The sequence below is a fragment of the Aethalodelphis obliquidens genome, unplaced genomic scaffold (assembly GCF_003676395.1).
Source record: "Aethalodelphis obliquidens isolate GAN/ISIS:26980383/991018 unplaced genomic scaffold, ASM367639v1 scaffold30, whole genome shotgun sequence".
NCBI lineage: Eukaryota > Metazoa > Chordata > Mammalia > Artiodactyla > Delphinidae > Aethalodelphis > Aethalodelphis obliquidens.
In genome coordinates this window covers 2,837,896-2,857,386 of record NW_020837974.1, presented here as the reverse complement: position 1 = coordinate 2,857,386, position 19,491 = coordinate 2,837,896, and the positions used below count along the sequence as shown (strand labels likewise).

Here is a 19,491-nt window from a genome sequence, read left to right as displayed (position 1 = left end):
CACACACACACACACACACACACACACACACACACACACACACACACCCCTGGATCAACCTATGGGAGTCTGCCCAAAGAACTTTGTCCTTTGCATACACCCCTTCCTCACGGCTCTCAGGAAGGAGACCACCCTGTCCTTTATAACTTCCTTCCTTTGAGACAGAGCAAAGGACTATACAAAAAGGGCTGTGCATGCTCTTAAACTTTTAAGAAACATTTTTTTTCTTCCTACAAAAATCTTAGGAGGAACTTCAACGTAGAAAACAGAGGAACACGGGGGCCACGCCGGACGAAGTGTGTGTGCTGGACATGCCTGAAGCCGCGCCCGATGCCACCCGGGAAATCTGCTTTATGCCTGGGGGCCTCTTGGCGCCTTCCCAGGACCCCTGGGCTCTGCAGCACCCCGCAGAAAAGTCCCTGGGCTCCATCAGTCACGCCACTAGCTCAGACGAGGGCCACATCTGTGTGGCTCCTCCAGGCAGCACTTGCACTGACCTATGGGAATGGGGCAAAAGCTGCATTACCGAAATTGCACTTGAAGAGAACAAAAGCCGGAACCATCTCTTGGGAATGCGTGATTAAATTGTTTTCTGCATCAGTATAGTACAGTAACTCAGAGGACGCAGAGGAAGTCTAAATTATAGAATATTTTCTTTTAAATTAGTTTCATTCATTTTAACGGCTCAAATGAATTGCTAACGAAGTGGTTCCAGAAAGAGGCCCTGCTGAGGCCACTTGAATAAAGAGGAAGGTCAGCGGTAGGAGTGACATCAGTGGCGCCTAAGCCCTTAAGAAGAGTCTGTTCCGGTAAGCAGGCCACAGGTGCCCCTGCAACGCTATTTACAGTCCAAACTGGCTCTCTGTCTCACAGATGGGGCGAGGGGAAGGGTCACCCCAGGCCAGGCCAGGTGACCATAAACCCTAAGCGTGAGGCTTACGGTGTCTGAGCACAAATTCCAGGAGGACAGAATCTGGGTTTGGGGTCAGGTTACGAAGGAGAGAAGAAAGACGAGAGCCCTGACAGGACGGTGTTTCTTGGTCAACGCTGGCCGGTCAACCCGCCTGCACCACCCCAGGAAGGGTCTTCTGCTGCCCCCCTGCGCCGCCTGCGTCCGCGGCCCACCCCTAACGCGGAGGGAAACTGCACAGCGACCTCTCAGGAGAAGGTGAAGCTAACGTTTGTAGAGACACGTTGAAAAGCCGTGTGGATTAACCACGCTGGTGGTGGATCCCTTCAGAACCTCCCCGAGCCGCGCTGGGATCCTGGCGTCTGCAGCCGAGGTGCCGCTCTCTTATTCTCGAGGGTGGATGCAGCCAGTTCCTCATGTCCTTCCGATCCCCTCCCAGTCTGCGCTCAGGCCTCCCTCAGCAGGATAAATGACCTTTTATTTCAGCAGGATAAATGACCCGCCCCTGCGGCCCGAGCTGCAGTCCTGGCGCTGGCCTTGCGCTCAGCTGCCTGCGGTGTGACTTCCTGTCGAGGCCCTGTCAGCTCCCTTCGGGCCGCCTCGACCGAGGGGACGGGTTTTGGGGAAAACCAAATAAGAGGGGGCGTGGGTGAAGTAGCAGCAGGCAGCCGTCCGGGAATTTAGCTCGGGTGCTTCTGAGCTGAAAGGATTGCTGATTTTCACCTGTCTGCATGTTCTTAAAAAGAACAACAGGGCATTGTTTTAAGATGTCACCACACATCTGTGCGTTGCTGCACTTGTATTCTGCTCTTGGCAGCCCCCCGGGGAGGTGGCAGAGCGCACGCAGGGCCGGGTCCCTGCTGCCCTGCGCCTGCAGCCAGCCGGCAGTGCGGCCCGACTGCGCATCACCCGGTCAGGCCCTCCTCGCCTAGCAGCCGGTGCCACTCACCCCCCAGTTCTTCACTCGCCCGCTGCTGCGTGTGGCTGGGCTGCAGCCCTGACCAGCTATTAGGCATTCATTTCTAACAGGGCTAACACTTAACAATTATTTTTGCCAGAAATGAAGGCCCACCTCACCATCCTGGGGTCGCAGAACACACCCTTCTCTCTGCGAAGCATGTCAAGAATTACGTTCATTAAAATCTTTTCATAATGACATCCTTGCTATCAGAGGGCACGGAGGTGATTGACCTTGGCATCTGGGATTAAGGCGGCATTATTTTTCTTGATTACCAGCAGCAGAATAGAAGGGAAATTATAAAGCCATTGAGAGGATTAATACAGCCTCGATCTCTCTCTCCTGGCTCTTTATCTCAAGTGATTAAAATTCTGCAGGAAAAAAAAAACGGTCATGTGGCACACGCCGGCTGCCACAGACAGATACAGTATCAGCTCCGTTCATCAGCTCGGTGACAGCCGCGCAAAGGTTAATTATGCATGCTGTATATAGTTTTAATCACTTTAATCAGAGCACTGTTCCGCTACAGACCAGGCTGTAACTTTTCTACAGGCAGGGGAAGCAGTGCAGGCAAGGCGGTGTTCGTGCAGGAAAAAAGAGAAGAAAAAGGGTACATTCACCACAAAAAAGAAACATGATGCAAAAGCTACTGACTGAACAACAAGATTAAGGCGGGTGTCCATCCTTAACAGGCAGGGAAGGGTGAAGGGAGGCTGGAGGGGCTGGGAGGTGAGGCCGACTTCGAATCTTCTCCGCTCCAGTTGTGAGGCACAGCCTGGCACCTGGTCCAGGAGGCAGGCTACGGCCTCTGCACCCATCGAGCACTGTGGCTGCAGGCAAACGGCTGAGCTCCCAGGCCTGTGTTGCTGGCTGCTGCACCATATAATCTCACAGGCACTTCTAATTCCCTGCCACGTTCCCTGATGCAAAGTGCACAATTCCTTATTGTACCGCCACCTTTACCCAAATAATAACTTGTGCTAAACGGTTCATATCTGGTTTCTGGCCAGCATGTACAGCAACGTACCTTCAGTTACATGCTTTTGCATACTGCCGTGTTTTGCCCTTACAATTTCGTGGTCTGGTTTCACTGTCAAAGAGTAAGAATATTGAGAGCTTTTTCAGTGCTGTGGATAATCTAAAAACCAGGCAAGTTACTACACACAGAATACTGAGAATTAATCGCCCCCAGAGAAGCACAGAGGAGGGGAGACCAATTGGGTACATCCTCTCAAAGAGAAATTATTGACTGTCTGATGTAAAGGTCACAGTTTAAGGAATACGCAGGACAATTATACATTTTTCATTATGGTCACCTGTATTAGAAAATGTTAATAAAAATTTTTTTTGTTCTTGACCTGGGTGGTGATTACACAGGTGTGTTTACTCTGTACCAATTCATTCAGCTGAGATTTTTATACGTTTCTGTATGCATGTTATACTCTTCTATTAAAACAACTTAAATGTCACAGGGCAGCCCTGAGGTTAAGAGAAAAATAATATTTCATCTAGGAGTAGAAATGATGACTATTCCAAGATGAGGAGGCAGGTGACAGGAAGTGACAAGGAGGATTTAGGACACTGTCCAACCCTCTGACTTCAGATCTCACTTTGCTCATCTCTAAAGAGAGATGCTTCTCCAGGACGGAACTTAAGACCCCACTATGATTCCGATGAGCACAGTTTTAATAGTCACTACGACCAAAGGATTCGGTTTGCAGTTAAAAGCTTTTATTTTTTAGATAAGTGAATTTTTAAAAACTTTAATATGAAAAAAATTTTTTTAAATATGCTATTTGATTTTAGGGAGAAAATGTGAAGAAGATGCTCTCACTTATCGAAGAATACAGAAATATTTTATTTTATTCTAAAACTCTCAAATGTGGAGATCTGAACGCTACATGTGTTTAATGGGAGTGTAACTTACAGCAGCCTTTCCAAGTGAACTTGATAATATGTCACATTTAAAATATGCTTTCCTTCTGTCCGGCAAATCCACTTCTAAAACTGTTTTCTAAGAAAATAACCATATATGTATGAAAAGACATACGTATAAGGAAGATCACTGCAGTTCACTGGAAGGAAGCTAAGTGTCCACTGATGGACATTATTCCAAATTTATTTAATTTGGAAAATCCATATAATGACATTCTATGATGATGTTATATACTGACATGGAAACATGTCTCTGATATAGCATTAAGTGAAAAGGAGATTAGAAAACATTGTATTTCATATAATACCATTCCTGTACCTATTTGCATATTTTCAAAAAAAATCTGGAAGGATATACCTCCAAAGTTGACAGTGGCTGATCCTCTATGATAGCATACAGGGGATTTTACATTTCTTTTTCTTACTTTTTCTGTATTCTCTCACTTTTTCATACTTTTATAGCCATAATTAAAATGGGAAAATCACCTAAAGATTCCTAATTGGAAAACAGAGAGAAGTCTCCATCAGATATAGTTCACGTCTCTAATGGATTAACCAGCCCCCAAATGCCATGGACGCAGGCAGGCACACAGAGGTCGGAGGCAGCTGAGGAGCATTTGCTCTTGATCTCTTTGAGATATCTGACATCCAACAACGCCATAACAGCTACCTTCTGCTGAGGGCCTACTGTGTGCAGGGAGCCACTGTCCCTCAGTTAATCCTCATAACAGCTCTGCCAGACAGAGATTATTGTCCCCACACCTGGAAGAAACCAAGGCTCAGAGAGGCTGAGTGCAGGGACAGTAGAGAAGGGATGATGCCCAGCGGCTCGAGGCCACAACAGCCTAAGGGTTAGGGGCTCTCTGATAGGTCAGGGGACCATTCTGATTAGCCAGAGTTCATTCTGATTGGTTAGGACCTGTTCCTGGCTGGCATTGGAATCTAGTTCTCTCTACTTCCGAAGCTGGATCTTTTAACTGTGCCGTTTCATCTAGGAACACGCTACCTCTCAATCTAAGAATTAAAATTTACACATAAGACCAACGGGAGGACAGAGAGAGAGGTTATTTACCTCACCCAACAAGTCTTTGTGTCACAGAAAGAACAATGTGTAATTTATTTTTACCAATCCCTGTTAATATTAAGATATATTTCAACCCCCCGAAATTGTTTTGGGGACACAGAGTAAAGTATTAAAATGCTAAGGTTTGCTGAATGCAGCTCAGTATCTATCTCCCACCTTAGCTACTTCACGGGGAAGCATGGTCACTTATCTTGATTAGGAGCGCCACCATGTCAAGAGAAAGGAAGTATCCATGTTCCTTTAAAAAAGCCTTTCCTTTGGCCACTGCAGATCCACTATAGCATTGTATTTTGAGTTTTGAAATCCGAAATGTCGTCTTTAGCATCTTAGAGTTGAAGTACCTTAGGAGGCTACGAGTCACCTATGTCACATTTTAAAATTGTAAAAGTAACATCCAGAGGAAAGGTAATGTCCTGCAACCAGTTACTAAAAGCATCCATTCTCTTAAATAGAATAAGTGATGATAAGAGGATGATAATACTGGATTCTTCCTGTCTTAGTTCTGTTGAGGCCCCAAGAAATTGAAGTAATGATTCCTTCCGTATCCCACAGTGTGAGATCTCAAAACCAGACCTGCAACATTGGATGTAAAAAATCTGTTCTGCACCTTTCAGCTGCAGAAACCTGTTCTGCAAATTTGCAACCTAAAGGAGACTGGGGAAAGTAGCACCAAAAAAGCTGGAGATTAGAAAAAAATTTTGGAGAAAGTTATCAGAATGCTGGGAATCTAACCTTTATGCCAGTTCACCTCAAGTCAAGCGACTGGGGCTGCAGCAGACCCCCGGCAGAGTCTGGTCATGCGTCCCTGGCAATTTGAGGGTAAACAACAAGCTGGTGTCCAGCTCACATCAGCCCAGGCGAAAGGACGGGAGAAAGTGCCTACAGTGCAAGAGCTGCCCCTGGGAATGTAACCACCCTCCCACTCCTGGCAGTGTGGAAGTTTCCCATGGATCGTGTACGAGCCAATGTGGCATCGTCTTGGACCTTGCCCAAGAGAACTGCCTGGAAAGTGAAAGAAGGTAGCAGCGGGTACCTAGGGGCTAAGGAAGGGAACACCAGGACCTGCAGGCTGGAGGAGGTGCATTCTTCCATATTAAGGGATCTATAGCTGAAGATTCCCAACATGAATTGGTCTCAGGATTCACAAGGGCTCTCATGGGAGAACTTCGCTTTTTTAAACACCTATGCACGTTCAAGAAAGTACTAGTCAAATAAGAACCTTCCTGCACCCTCTTTATATCCCTTCCCCAACCCAACCTCTAGTCAATCTTTCCTTCCTCTGTCCGCAAGTCCGCAGACGGGGAGGGTTGAGCTAGCTGGGAGACAGAGAGAGGAGAAACAGAAGTGGGGAAATGGGAGAAGCCAGCCACGAACCCCTTTCCCACTGCAGGTTGCCTGTTCCACACAAGCCTGAAAAGAGCAGGGGGAGCGAAGAGCTTCCAGAGCGTTTCCTGTGCGTTCTGTCAGTGTAATTTCTGAACTGGGGATTATCTGCGGTATTAAAGGGAGGGAAGGAGTGTTTATTTTTCTGACAGTGACTTGGAAGGTAAATGGTAGAAACTGGATATCGTACAACTCTGGTGTCAGCTCCTACACGTAAAGAGCGCCACCTCCACGATTAGAACAAGAAAAATGCTGGACGAAGCGCAAACTAATGACTTTTCTTGAAACTGCCAGAGAGCTGAAGCTGCAGGGCCCTGTGAACCTGGGGCTCAGGGTTGTGGCCCTAACAGGTGTCCCTGTTCCTCCCCTATGTGCCATGCTGGCCTGGCATGTGTTTCTGTCTCTCCCCCAGAGGCAGAGCCCCCGACCCGACTAGGTTCCACAGTGTTCTCCTGCTACAGTTTCGTTGCTCTTTCACATGAATAGTAAGGCTTTTGTTTTTTAGGGGGATTAGAGGAGATGGGTATGGGAAGCATTGATGGTGACTGCCATTTGCCTCTTCCGGCTGCTGTAGGTTTCCACCAGTGCCTAAAGGCTGTGGTTGTGCCGTCCTTCCCCCTGCAGGTGAGGGGTTTTGTTCTTGCGGGAATAGAAGAGATGGGTCTGGGCAGAGTTTCAGCAGCAGCTGCTGTTCTTCTCCCCCCGCCAGCCCCAGGAGGGGAGCTTTCTTAAGACTCCCGTCGACCTTCCCTGTGAGCGCCCTGTAGGGCTCTGGAGGAAACTCTGCGCTAGGCTGTGAGCGCCTGCACGCCTGTGGCCCTTAGGGCTGCACAGTCGCACCAGGCCACACTTGACCGTAAACAATTGATCACAACTTGCAGCTGAATCTTCCTGTGGGCTTCAGTCCTGTCCAGTGGCGTCTGTCCCAGGTAAGCACTGCAATGCTCGGGTACTGTTTCTCCCTGGAGGTGCCTGTCTCTTTCTAGATTTGGAGTTAGTTGTTTGCCCTGCAGCTTCAGTTCTCTGGAACTTGAATACACACAAAGAAACAAAGAGCATCAGCAAAGAAATAAATGAAGGTAAATTAAAATACTTTTCTTTCTTTAAAATTAATTAATGAAATATTTTTGGCTGTGTTGGGTCTTCATTGCTACACGTGGGCTTTCTCTAGTTGCGGCGAGCGGGGTCTACTCTTCGTTGCGGTGCACGGGCTTCTCATTGCGGTGGCTTCTCTTGTTGTGGAGCACGGGCTCTAGGCGTGCGGGCTTCAGTAGTTGTGGCTCACAGGCTCAGTAGTTGTGACCTGCGGGCTCTAGAGCGCAGGCTCAGTAGCTGTGGTTCACGGGCTCCAGAGTGCAGGCTCAGTAGCTGTGGCTCACGGGCTTAGTTGCTCCGCGGCATGTGGGATCTTCCTGGACCAGGGCTCGAACCTGTGTCCCCTGAATTGGCAGGCAGATTCTTAACCACTGCGCCACCAGGGAAGTCCTAAAATACTTTTCTTATTTTTAAATTATGCAAAAGACTACTGACTGTTTAAAGCTGTAATGGTAAGAATGTATTGTGTGTTGTAGCATATTTAAAAGTAATATTATGATGATAATAGTAAAAGAGATGAGAGAGAAGAATTGGAAATGTACTGTCAAAAGATCTTTATCCTATACATGAAACAGTATAACACTGTTTGAAGGTAGATTCAAATTATTTTCAAATGTGTATTATAAACTCTATAGCAGTCATGATAAGAGTTTTCAGAAAAGAGGTACAGAGTCAATGAAACCAAAAGTTGTTTTTTTAAAAATATATATAAAAAAAGTAATAAAGTCTAGGCAGGATGATTGAGAAAAGAGAGAAGACACAAATTACAAATACTGAAAAGAGAGAGGGAACATTACTACTGATACCATATATACTAAAAAGATAATAAAGAAATGCCACAAACAATTCTACACCAAGAAATTTGATAACTCAGATGACAAGGACTAACTCCTTGAAAGAAACAAGTTACCAAAGCTCACTCAAGAAGAAAAACATAACCTGAATAGTCATATATCTTTTTTTTAATGCTTATCATATTAATTTCATTTAAAACTTAAAACAAAGCGTACTTCAAAACACGGCACGGCATATTATCACAAATAAAGGTGGACATTTTATGAAGACAAAAGTATTAATTCATCAAAAAAGTCATATATGTATTAACAAAATTATATTTGTAGTTGAAACATTTAAAAATAAAATGAAACAAAATTCCAGTCCCAGATAGTACCAGTGGTGAAATCTTCCAAACACATCAACTCTACAAAAAACAGAAGGGAAGGGAAGACTTCTCAACTCATTGTATGAGGCCAGCATTACTCCAATACCAAAGCTAGGTAAACACATTACAAGCAAAGAAAACTACAGATGAATACCCTTCATGAATATAGATGTATATATTCTCAACAAAATATTTAAAACTTGAATACAGGAATATAAAAAGTGTACAAAAGAAACATACATCATTACCAAGTGGAGTTTATCCCAGGATTGGAAGGTGGGTTCAATGTTGAAGAAAAACAGTCAATGTAATTCATCTTATTAACAGATTAGATAAGAAAAACCATATGAACATCTCAATAGATGCAGAAAAAAAGAATTTAATAAAATTCAACGTTCATTCATGATAAAACTCTCAAAAAATGGTAAAAAAAAAAAAAAAAAAAAAAAGGGAAGTTTCTTAACCAAACATAGGATATCCACAAAAAACCTACAGCTAACATCATACTTAACAGAGAAAGACTGAGGACATTTAAGGTCAGGAATAAGGAAGGGATGTCTTCTCCACCACTCCTATTCAACAGCCCATTCAATCCTAACCTATACAGGAAGGCAAGAAAAGGACGTAATACAGATTGAAGAGAAGGAGAGAAAACTGTCTCTATTTACAAATGAGATGCCCTGTCTATGTGGAAACTCTTAAAGAATTTATAAAAAAGCTCCTAGAATAAGTGAGTTTCACAAGATGACAAGGTACCAGATCAATCTGTGAAAGTCAATTGTATACCTGTATATCAGCAATAAACAATAGGAATTTGTGGGGAAAAAAGAACCCACCACTTACCCTAGTACCAAAAACGAACAGAAAGAAAAGAAATACATAGGTATAAATCTAACAAAACTTGTGCAGGATCTGTATGCTAAAAGCTATAAAACACTGATGAAGGAACTCAAAGAACACCTAGATAAATGGAGAGATATACCATATTCATGGAAGATCAACGTGGTGAAGATGTCAAAGTCTCTCAAGTTTGACCTATAGATTCAATTCAATACCAAATAATCTCTTCAAAATACCTGACCCTTCCAAAATGTCAAGGTCATGAAAAACAAGGAAAGAATGAGAAACTTTTACAGATTGGAGAATAAGGAGACATAACAACTAAATGCAACATGACAGCCTGGAGTGGATACTGCAGCAGAAAAAGGACCTAAGTGGGAAAACAGGTGAAATCTGAATAAACTCTGTAGGTTAGTTAATGGTACTATACTAATGTTAATTTCTTAGTCTTGATAAATGTATTATGGTTACAAAAAATGTTAATGTTACGGGAAACTAGATGAAATGTACACAAAACTTTCTGTACTAACTATGTAATTCTTCTATAAATCTAATATTATTTAAAATTAAAAGTTTAGTTTCTTTTAAAAAAAGGTAATAGCACCTGCTGGAGATTTCTCCCAAGGGGTCAGGGAAAGACTGGTCTAAGGAGAATGTCTTGAAATGACAGTGAGAGACAAGAATTAAAGATATTTATTTAAAAGCTATTGCATCCTTCTATGTCCAACTTGTCCAGTGTAACAGTTACGCCCTCACTGAGCACTTATTTTATTCCTGATAGCTGTCAACTTCCCCCAGAGACTGGCACATAAGGTCAGCTGCCTTAGCTTAAACGGGACAAAGAGCTGTAAAAATGAGAGGTGGCAATCAACTGATATATTAGAATACATTTATAGAATAAGAGAGTTAAGTTTAACATATCAAAAACTCATAGAAACTCTGGCCTCTAGATTGTAATATCTTTATGGAATCTTCAAAGCAAAGCATTATACAGCTTTACATAAACTTTTCTGAGTGCTGACAAAGGCTCTGTATTAAAGAATAATGCATTTTTAAATGCCCTCTATTATTTTGATCATTTTTACTTCTAATGACACAACGACAATATGTACTCCATTTACACTGAACCTTTCACGTTACACTCAGATGGATGATCCGGAATAAATCCGTGAGACACTTAAGTTGTAATACTCAGGGAATGATAAATATCCGATGGCATTTCTTTCAAATAAAATTACTTAAACAGCATTTTCTTCTTCTACCCCGTGGGACCACAGGAATCCACGTGTGATTTGTTAAAGGTTGCATGCGATGAGCTATGTTAGCTTCTGGTCTGAACTGTCCATGTGAGCCCTTCTCCCTTCTCCTGGGCAGCATGGCACTCCCAGGTCCAGGTGACTGCCCGAGACAGCCCATGTCCTCCTCCTGGTGAGGTCTCAAAATCTTCAATTTCAAAGAGTCAAAAGCAGCGCGCCTACATCTTCTCATCGGCAAGGAAAACGCACCTGGCCTGTGGAGCGCGGAGCATGCACGAGAAGTTGGAGGAGTTCTCCAGGAGAGGAGGTGGGGCTTTGAAAAGCTCAGAGCCGACGCTGACTTCCTGCCGCCCCACTTCCCTCTGGGCTTTGCTCCCCCGGTGGAAATCTTAGACAAATGAAAAACACAGCTCTGCCAAAATGTACACCTGTGTTAGTTAGTTCCCATTATGTTAGTTCCCATTTATGTTTTTTAAAGAAATCTTCAACTGAAAATGCTCTGCAGCCAATCAGAATCCCCTATAAGAACCACCAGAGTTAGCTTTGTTTTTCCCCAACGAGAAATGTCAATCACCCTCATATCTCCCTTCTGTATTACTGCCTTTCGACAATGTAATACAGTAATTTACATTTTCTTGAACAGAGCAATGATACTGTACACATCATTTATTCATCTCAGGATACTAGGCAACAAAAGCAAGCGATGTAGATGTTTCTCACTCTGAAGGCTAAAAGGATACCTTTTTTATAAACAGTAGCTCTTGAACATACATTAACAGAAGTGTTTGCAATTTAAATTCTGTTATGGAGAAAAAGGTATATGCTATACTAACATGTAACTTACGTGCCCTTAGAGGTGCCCTTAGTTTCTGAAGAAACAGAATAAACAAGAGTATAGATTTATATTCATGCTAATTCTAAAATTAGAATGAAAGTCCAGGCTGTTTATCATGGTAGAATGCAGTATTAAAATACTGGTACATTTTTGTGGAAGGAAAATATAGAGGAAAGAACAGGGTTTGACCAGAGTAGCAGAGCATATTACATTACCTGGTTGTGAAGACTTCCACAAATTTTATTTCATCTAATAGTAATGCAAATTGTGTTTTCCACAAAAAGAGCAAATTTATTAACCAGATGCCACCCAGTCTGTAAAGCCAACTTCGATAAGGTGGCTTTCTTTTCCTATTTCTTTATTAATAAAGTCTAGTTCCCCTGTACAGACAGTTTTAATCTCATTATATCAAGGGCCTTCTTGATGGTATTTAATAACCACAGGGCTTCCCTGAGACAAATCTCCTTGCTCAGATGAGACCAGTCACTGAAATAAACCAAGCAGTGTATTTTTTTCAGAATCAATGATTGGTGACGGGTTTGTTTATTGTTCATTCATGAACAATAAATGATAACATTCCTAGTGGGTAATGGTCAGGTTACTTGATCATATTTCCTTCCGATTTATGAGGCTGACCTATGACTTATCAGTTTGGGCATTTCTTCTGAACTTCACACACCACAGAGTTGCAACCCTTCGTCACGGAAGCTAAGTATGTCAGAATTAACATTCTGCTAAACATTCAAACCAAAGGGCTCTCGAGTTATGAAACAGGGCTTCTATGAGACATTTATGTAATCTGTGAACTCCGATCAACTCTAGGAAGGTATAAAGGATAAGTAACGGTCTGCCAGAAAGCATTTATCTCTTCCATGAAAGAAAAACAAGCACAAAAGAGAACACACAGTGCAGTGGAAAACCATGAACAGCCAACAGAGGACAGCTAGAAATAAAACACGCCGTTATTTCCGAAGAAAATTCTGATTATAAAGACCCCACTATCTCAAAGGTGGAAAATAACCTAGAGACCCAAAAGTGTATTTTAAGGGTTTTCTTTAACATGTTTTAATCAAAAGGACCTACGTTTTCATATATCTTCACACCAAAAGAATCAAAGTCTAATTTCTTAATGTGACTGGGGAAAATATGCTTTCAATTAAGAGTTCCTTTTTGTTTCTCTCCTGTGTTAAAGGCCCCTCTTTTTCCTTCAGCCAGTTTGAGCTCATCTCCTCAGACTGTTCGACCAAGACCAATTCTTATTTCATCTTAATCCAACACAATAAAATCACCAAACATGCTTTTTCTGTGTTTGGTTGAAACTTAATTTCCCTTAGTTCTCATGTCACCACTTGGAGAAGTAGGACATTTCCATCAGTGCCAGGGATGAAAACCCACTTACAACAGCCAGCTCTACAATCTCCCACTGTTCCTTGTTAATTCGCCACGAGGGCAGAGGAAAGGGGATGGCTGCGTCCTCCAGCCTGAACCCTTCAGAGAACCCACAGCCTCGCCACCACACTGGCCACTGGGCTTAGTGCTGTGGACTCAAGGCCGTTCACTCTCTTGGCAACCCAGCTCCCATGACCAATGGGGTCCAATCCCAACTCTTCAGCTGGGAAACTGAGTCCTTCACGGTGGGCCCTGACTCTTTCTCTCACACTGTTTCTCCATCGTCACCGCCCTTAAAACGCATCACGTGGTTCCCACGCAGGGGACGGTATGCTTCCTCCCTCTAACCAGCTTGGTTTCTGCATGCCCCCAGTGTCTCTCCTGCACTAACCTGTGGTCATGGATTCTGGGTGGGAGGTGTGGGGCATCATAAGCTCCCTGGGATCGTGTGAACCGTTGTGTGAGTGTGCGCGTTGTTTCGGAGAGCTGGTCTGCGGCGTTCACCATCTCACACTACACTCCCCCTTGATAGTGGTGCTCCAGCTACTCTGGCCTCCTTCTCCTAAACCTAACAAATCCCTTCCTTCCTAAACCTTTTGTGCTTGTTCTGTGCCCCTTTCATCATTCAAAGCACACATCAGCCTCTGGAAGGGCTGCAGAGAGGCACCTGTTTGCTGTCTGTCTTCCTCTCGGAATGGGGCTCATCAGAGCAGGGTCACAGCTGAACTCCCAGAGCCTGGAACAGGTCTAGGCAGAGAGAGAGATAGAGATAGAGACAGAGACAGAGATAGAGATAGAGAGAGAGAGAGCGAGAGAGAAAGAGAGAGAGAGAGAGAGAGGCCCAATCGATGTTTGCTGAATTAATGCATATGTGAATGAATCAGCCTTTCGAAGTGGTCTGAGACCTAACAGAGCTTCTGATGTGGCTGAACTAGATGAGGGCAATCAGCTTCCCAATAATCAAAGGGCTCTGCGTCATTCATTGTAAACCATCTGACTCAGCTAATACAGTATAATCATGATGTTCTGTTCCCTTTGCCTTCCGCTCTGTTACCGTGGTCCCTTTCCTTTCAGGCAGGTATCAAATCTCCTTTCAGGGGTATGTAGTGCCGTGTTTGCAGCTCTTCTCTCTGTTTTTCCAAATGCATATTTAAAGCTTGCTGACTTATGACTGCAAAGGCTTCCTTTCTCTGTGAACTTCAAAATACTTTCTGCAAAGACATTAGTGGTAGGGATCTTGGGTTGTATGTGGGTTACACGGAAGAAAACCCACAAAACTGATGTGTTGAGAACTGAGGTGACTAGTCACCTGGCTTCTAGCTGGGGGCTGTCCCATCATTTCTTCATGCAGACAGAATTTTGGTAAAAGGCACATCACATGTAAGAAAAATTTCTGAGCCTGTGGTCATACTACTACCACCTTCCAACATCCCTTCAAAGGGAGAAGGGTGAACTGCCCTACCCCATTCTCTCTCTTTGTCAGACTCACGCTCTTAAGGCTAATTCCAGCCTCCCTTTGTCAGGAGGCTCTGTCTACCCAAACCCCACTTTCACCCCCCCTTTTTCCTCCCCTCTCTCTCTGCCCGCTTCACAGTGGCTCCAACATGGCTTCCTGTAAATCTCATCTCCTTGGACATACTTCACTCCCCAAGACCAGCGGCCAGGGGATGTTCTTTCTACTCCTGTCTGATGTCTAGGGGAAGGGGTTTGAATGATGGAAAGCTGAATAAATGTCTGGAAAACGCTAGCAACCCCAGCGGCAGGAGATGAAGTTCAAGTAGGAGCCAAGGAGACGGCTAAACCTGGAGGGTTCCTTCTGGGGAAGATGCTCTGGCTCACTTCCACTTCCTTGTTTGTAGAGAGACATCCATCCTCATCTCTTCCTCTGTCTCTTTCTGCCCTGTCATTCCTTCCCTCGCTGGGGAGACGTGTGACTTCGCTAATTAGTGGATTGGGGAAAAATACATAGACAGGCTGTGCTCAGCTCAGCGCCCGCCCTTCCTCTTTCCTGGGCAGGCTACCCAGCCCACAGAGCTGCGCCTGCCCCGCTCCTTCCTGCTCCTCCTGGAGCTTCACGCGTGCTGCCCAGGGCCGCCCAGGACTGAGTGGCTAAATTCCACTCTGGTTTTGGTGTTAGCAAGCCCACCTTCCTGCAGATCCCAGCCACACCTCCAAACTCCGCTTTATTCGTCATAAAGATACGACTTTCACCTCCTGTCTGCCTTCCCCTTTTGTCTGACTCCACAGGTTGAGAACTCAGGCAGGGAAGGGGGTTATTGTTTATTGGGCTCCTCAAACTGTAACAGATGTTAGCGTATATTTACTCTCTCTCTCTCCCCAAATGCTTCTAGAATGACAGTAAAAGATTTTTTAAAAATTATTGCTCTCTAAGTACAAGGCAAACGGAAGAGGAGATACAACAAATTCTTAGAAGAAAGGAATTGATAGCGAGTTACAACTTAAGTGCCTGTTTATTAAAAATATACCTTTAAAAAGTGAATACTGTAGAACCCAGAAAAAGAGGTAGGCCCTGGAGGCTGCAGGTATCACAGGAAGTTCGGTTGAGTTTAAGGGTGCAAATGGAGAATTGTTGCCTATCTCTATACAGAGCTATTGGAACCCCTCCCCAAATTTTACCTAAAAAGAGTATCATTTTTGTGTGTGAAAATTTTAGAAGTAAGCCCATTCCAGACACAGTTGTACTAAAAATGGGACAGCCAACTGCTTCACACCCATTAGAATGTCTACTGGGATAAAAAACAAAACAGAAAATAAGTGTTGGCAAGGATGTGGAGAAACTGGATCCTTCGGGCCTTGCTGTTGGGAATGTGATATGGTGCAGCCACTGTGGAGGACAAGACGGCATTCCTCGAAAAGTTAAACATAGAATTCTCATATGATTCAGAAATTCCATTCCTTGGTATGTGACCAAAAGAACTGAAAGCAGAGACTTGAGCAGATATTTGCACATCCATGTTGATACAGCATTATTCACAGTAGCCAAAAGGTGAAAACAGTCCGAGTGTCCATTGACGGATGAATGGATAACAAAATGTGGTCCATCCACACACTGGAATATTAATCAGCCTTGAAAAGGAAGGAAATTCTGACACCTGCTGCAACATGGACGAAGCTTGGAAACATTATGCTGAGCAAAAGAAGTCTAACACAAAAGGACAAACATGGTATAATTCCACGTAGAAGAGGTTCCTGAAGTAACCCTATTCACAGAGACAGAAAGTGGAATAGAAGCTATGGGTGGAGGCAATAACAGGGGGTAGTGTGTAATGGGTACAAAGTTTCAGTCTGGGAAGATGGGAAAGCTCTGGAAATGGACAGTGGTGATGTTTGCACAACAATGCGAATATACCCAACGCCACTAACTGCACACTGAAAACCCAATAAAATGGTAAACTTTACGCTATGCATACTTTATCCCAATTTTTAACAAAAGGGCCTGCTGGCCATGGGGTGCCGAAAGGGGCACTAAGACGTCCATGGAAATGTTGAGAAAAGTTTCTACCAGAACTTCTCTCTGAGGAAGTTGTCTGCTAAGTGCACTGATGTGAGAGGCAAGGCGCCCTGCAGACGAGCAGGAGTGATACTATCTACTCCCTGCATTCCTCCTAAGGTGTCTGGGTCACACTGCCAAGGGGAACATTCCAGTTTGAGACAGAGGTGAGTGGTTGAGAATGACAACGAATTGGCTGGGGGTTCTCACCAGCACTTCCCTGCCCCACCCCCAAGGAGCTCTGGAACACGGAGCTAAGAGCAGACGCCCCAAAGGAGCCACCAGTATCCCAGATCCTAGTTTTGTCAGAAAAAGGATGACATTTCTGGTAAATACAAGGAAGAGACTAAATGAAAGTCACCGATTATCCAAGCTTTACCTAACAAATAATTCAGGGGACCACATTTTCCTAATCGAGAATTAGAAAGTATCTGAGAAAGGAATCTCTCATTCGTAAATATGGGGGAAAGAAGCCTGATAAGGTCACAAAGGTTACCTTTCGTTATATATTTAACACACACCCTTTACGGAAAAGAACTGTCAAAAATTATTCTACTCTAAAAAGACACGGCCGCTATGTCAGAGCGACGCAGACTGAGACTGCACTGCCCGGCGAACGCTGTCTCAATCAGGGGTTCTCGATCTTGGCTGCAGACTGGAATTGCCTGGGGAGCTTCAGAAAGTGCCTGTGCCTAGCGTCCTCCCCTCACATTCTGATGGAATAGGTCTGGGTGGGTTCTGGGACTTTCCAAAGCTCCCCATGTGGTTCTAATATGCAGACGACAGCTGAGCGCTTGTCTAAATAAAGGAAACCAATTTCCTAATCATTGCATAAGCAGATAGATCTGCAGATGTAGTCATTCAAATGAGATATCTGTGCAGGAAACTCGCCCCACCATTGGCAAGGAGTTTTTGGAAACTTGCTCTCAAAAATGTTTATACAAAGCAATACCCAGGAGCCTTTGTTTTGTGCTGAGTCACTCAATAAAGCTGAGAGCTTGAGCGTGCTGGATACCACGTCAACCCTCACTCCCAGTAGGTCTGCATAAAGGAGAGGCTCCTCCACAGCGAGGCTCCTGTGCCCCAGCAGCTGCTGGGATTGTTTTCCACAGAAGATGCCCACCTTTACACTGGGACGATAAACACACACTCTTCTGACTCAGTAATCAGGACAGATAATTGCACCCTCTAATTGTCTTCTTTTTTCAGCTTAGGTTCACTTTGACGGGAGAGGGTAAAATTAGTCCACAAGCCCCGTGAAGTTTCCTTCTTTGCTGATTAAAGCCTTAACTGATTCAGAATGTTTTCCAAATCAATCTCTGTGAATTACTTCAGGCACATGAAGGCATCTTATAAAAAAGCGTTAGCCCCAAATAAGGTCTTGAACCAGCGCCAAGTTAACAGAGACAGCCCTTCTGGCGAAGACAGTCAAGCTCTCCGTGGGATGGAAATGAGTCTTGCTTTCTCCCATTTGTGTTCAAATCACTCCTTCCATTGCTTTTGGCGGCACCCAAGAGCAGGGGGGCAACTAAAACTCTTCAGCTTGAAGCACACACCACTCCCCAAACCCAAAAACGCCTGTGTGGTATCACTACCCCGCTGTAAGCATGGGAGCAACACGACGTACAGGAGACGGTCCGATTTTACAAAGACATCAAAGAAAACAATGGGTGGATCCCATTTAAACAAACAAAAAATGACTTAAGTAGCTAGTGGAAAGACATTGAATCAGTCTTCCTTCCTGATCCTTATGCAGGGTGCTGCCTTGACCTCTATGCATAACACGGCACACTGGACACACAGAGGGTGCTTAACCAGCCCGTGTCAGGACTGTTTCCAGTTTACACCAGTACAAACATCCCCCTGTGTACTTCCTCGTCATCACGAGCAAGTATCTCTCAGAGCAGTGAAAAGAAGGGTTACAGAGCAGGGGCTTAGTCATTTTAACAGGTATCAACGACCTCCTCTCCAAAATGGCTATATTAACTTATACATTAGTTAACAGCATTTGTAAAATTCCATTATTCTACACCCTGCTCAACACTGGATACTATCCAATTTTTCAAACGTTCGGCAATTTGATGAGTGAAAACTTATATTTTGTTTTCATTTGGATTTCCTAAATTAAAAGTGAGCTTGCCCATGTTTTCCTAAGTTTACTGGCAGTATGTATTCATTTTCTCCCAACTGCCTTGTCATATGCTTTGTCCATTCTTTCCACTGAGTTGTCTTTTATTTTAATATTGATTACCTCTAGAATATTAAACCTTTGAAGATTAACTACGTTGCAAACATTTTCTTCCAGTCTGTCTCTTGTCTCTTAACTTTGTTTATTGGGCCCTTTGTTACACAGAGATTTTAAATTTTGATGCAATAAAATATTTTGTCCGTTCTCTTATTGCTTTAAGTTTTTGGCTCTTATAAAGGCCTTCCCGACACCAACATTTCCTAAGGCTTTCACAGTTTTATATTTTACCTTTATGTGTTTGGTCAATTTGGAATTTTGGTAAGTACAGTGTAAGACGTGTCATGGACACTGTGGTTGACTCATCAATGCTGATTCGACCCCTGGAAATCGGTCCAAGCCAATGAGCTCTCCCCTGGCGGCTGTAATTGCAGTTGACTGAATGAGACAAAAGGGAAGGAATTTTCATGGTGTGACTCTCTTTCTCTCCTGATAACGTAACAAGGAAGCACGAAGCCCAAACTGCCACCAGCAGTCACCTTGCAACTTCAAGGAAAACCAGATGTGGAATGAAGGTGATGCTGAGGATGCTGAGAAAGGCAGGAGGAATCTGGGGCCCTGATGACATCATGGGCCACACCGGACACTGCTCTGCTTTTGGACTTCACGTGTGGTAATAAATCACCTAACTGTTAAAAGCCAGTTTGAGTTGAGATTTTTCTGCTCCCTGAAGTCCAAAGTAACCTAACTGATTAGTGGATTTCACCACATAAGAGTGCCACTACCCTGAAGACACCATAAGTAAAGGTCCTGGAGAATGAGTCACCACGAGGAAAAGCCACCTTGGAAGGAGACTTCTAGCCCAGGACCTAGCTTGACCACGGGTGGGCCAGAGATAAGTCCTCTAGCTGAGTCCTTCCCCAGTTCATGACCCACAAAATCATGAGC

General features: G+C 44.1%; 1 protein-coding gene across 2 annotated transcripts in view; it reads right to left on the bottom strand.

The window, feature by feature from the left end:
- SDK1 (sidekick cell adhesion molecule 1) overlaps positions 1-19,491 on the bottom strand; it is a 540,366-nt gene that overhangs the window by 297,398 nt on the left and 223,477 nt on the right. Inside the window, exon 5 of one of the 2 annotated variants that reach the window (XM_027125645.1) lies at positions 5,803-5,812. The exons of the other annotated variant lie outside the window; for it this stretch is intronic. Within the exon in view, the coding sequence (XP_026981446.1) occupies positions 5,803-5,812 (10 nt within the window). The remainder of the gene's footprint in view (positions 1-5,802; positions 5,813-19,491) is intronic. 2 annotated transcript variants of the gene reach the window in all.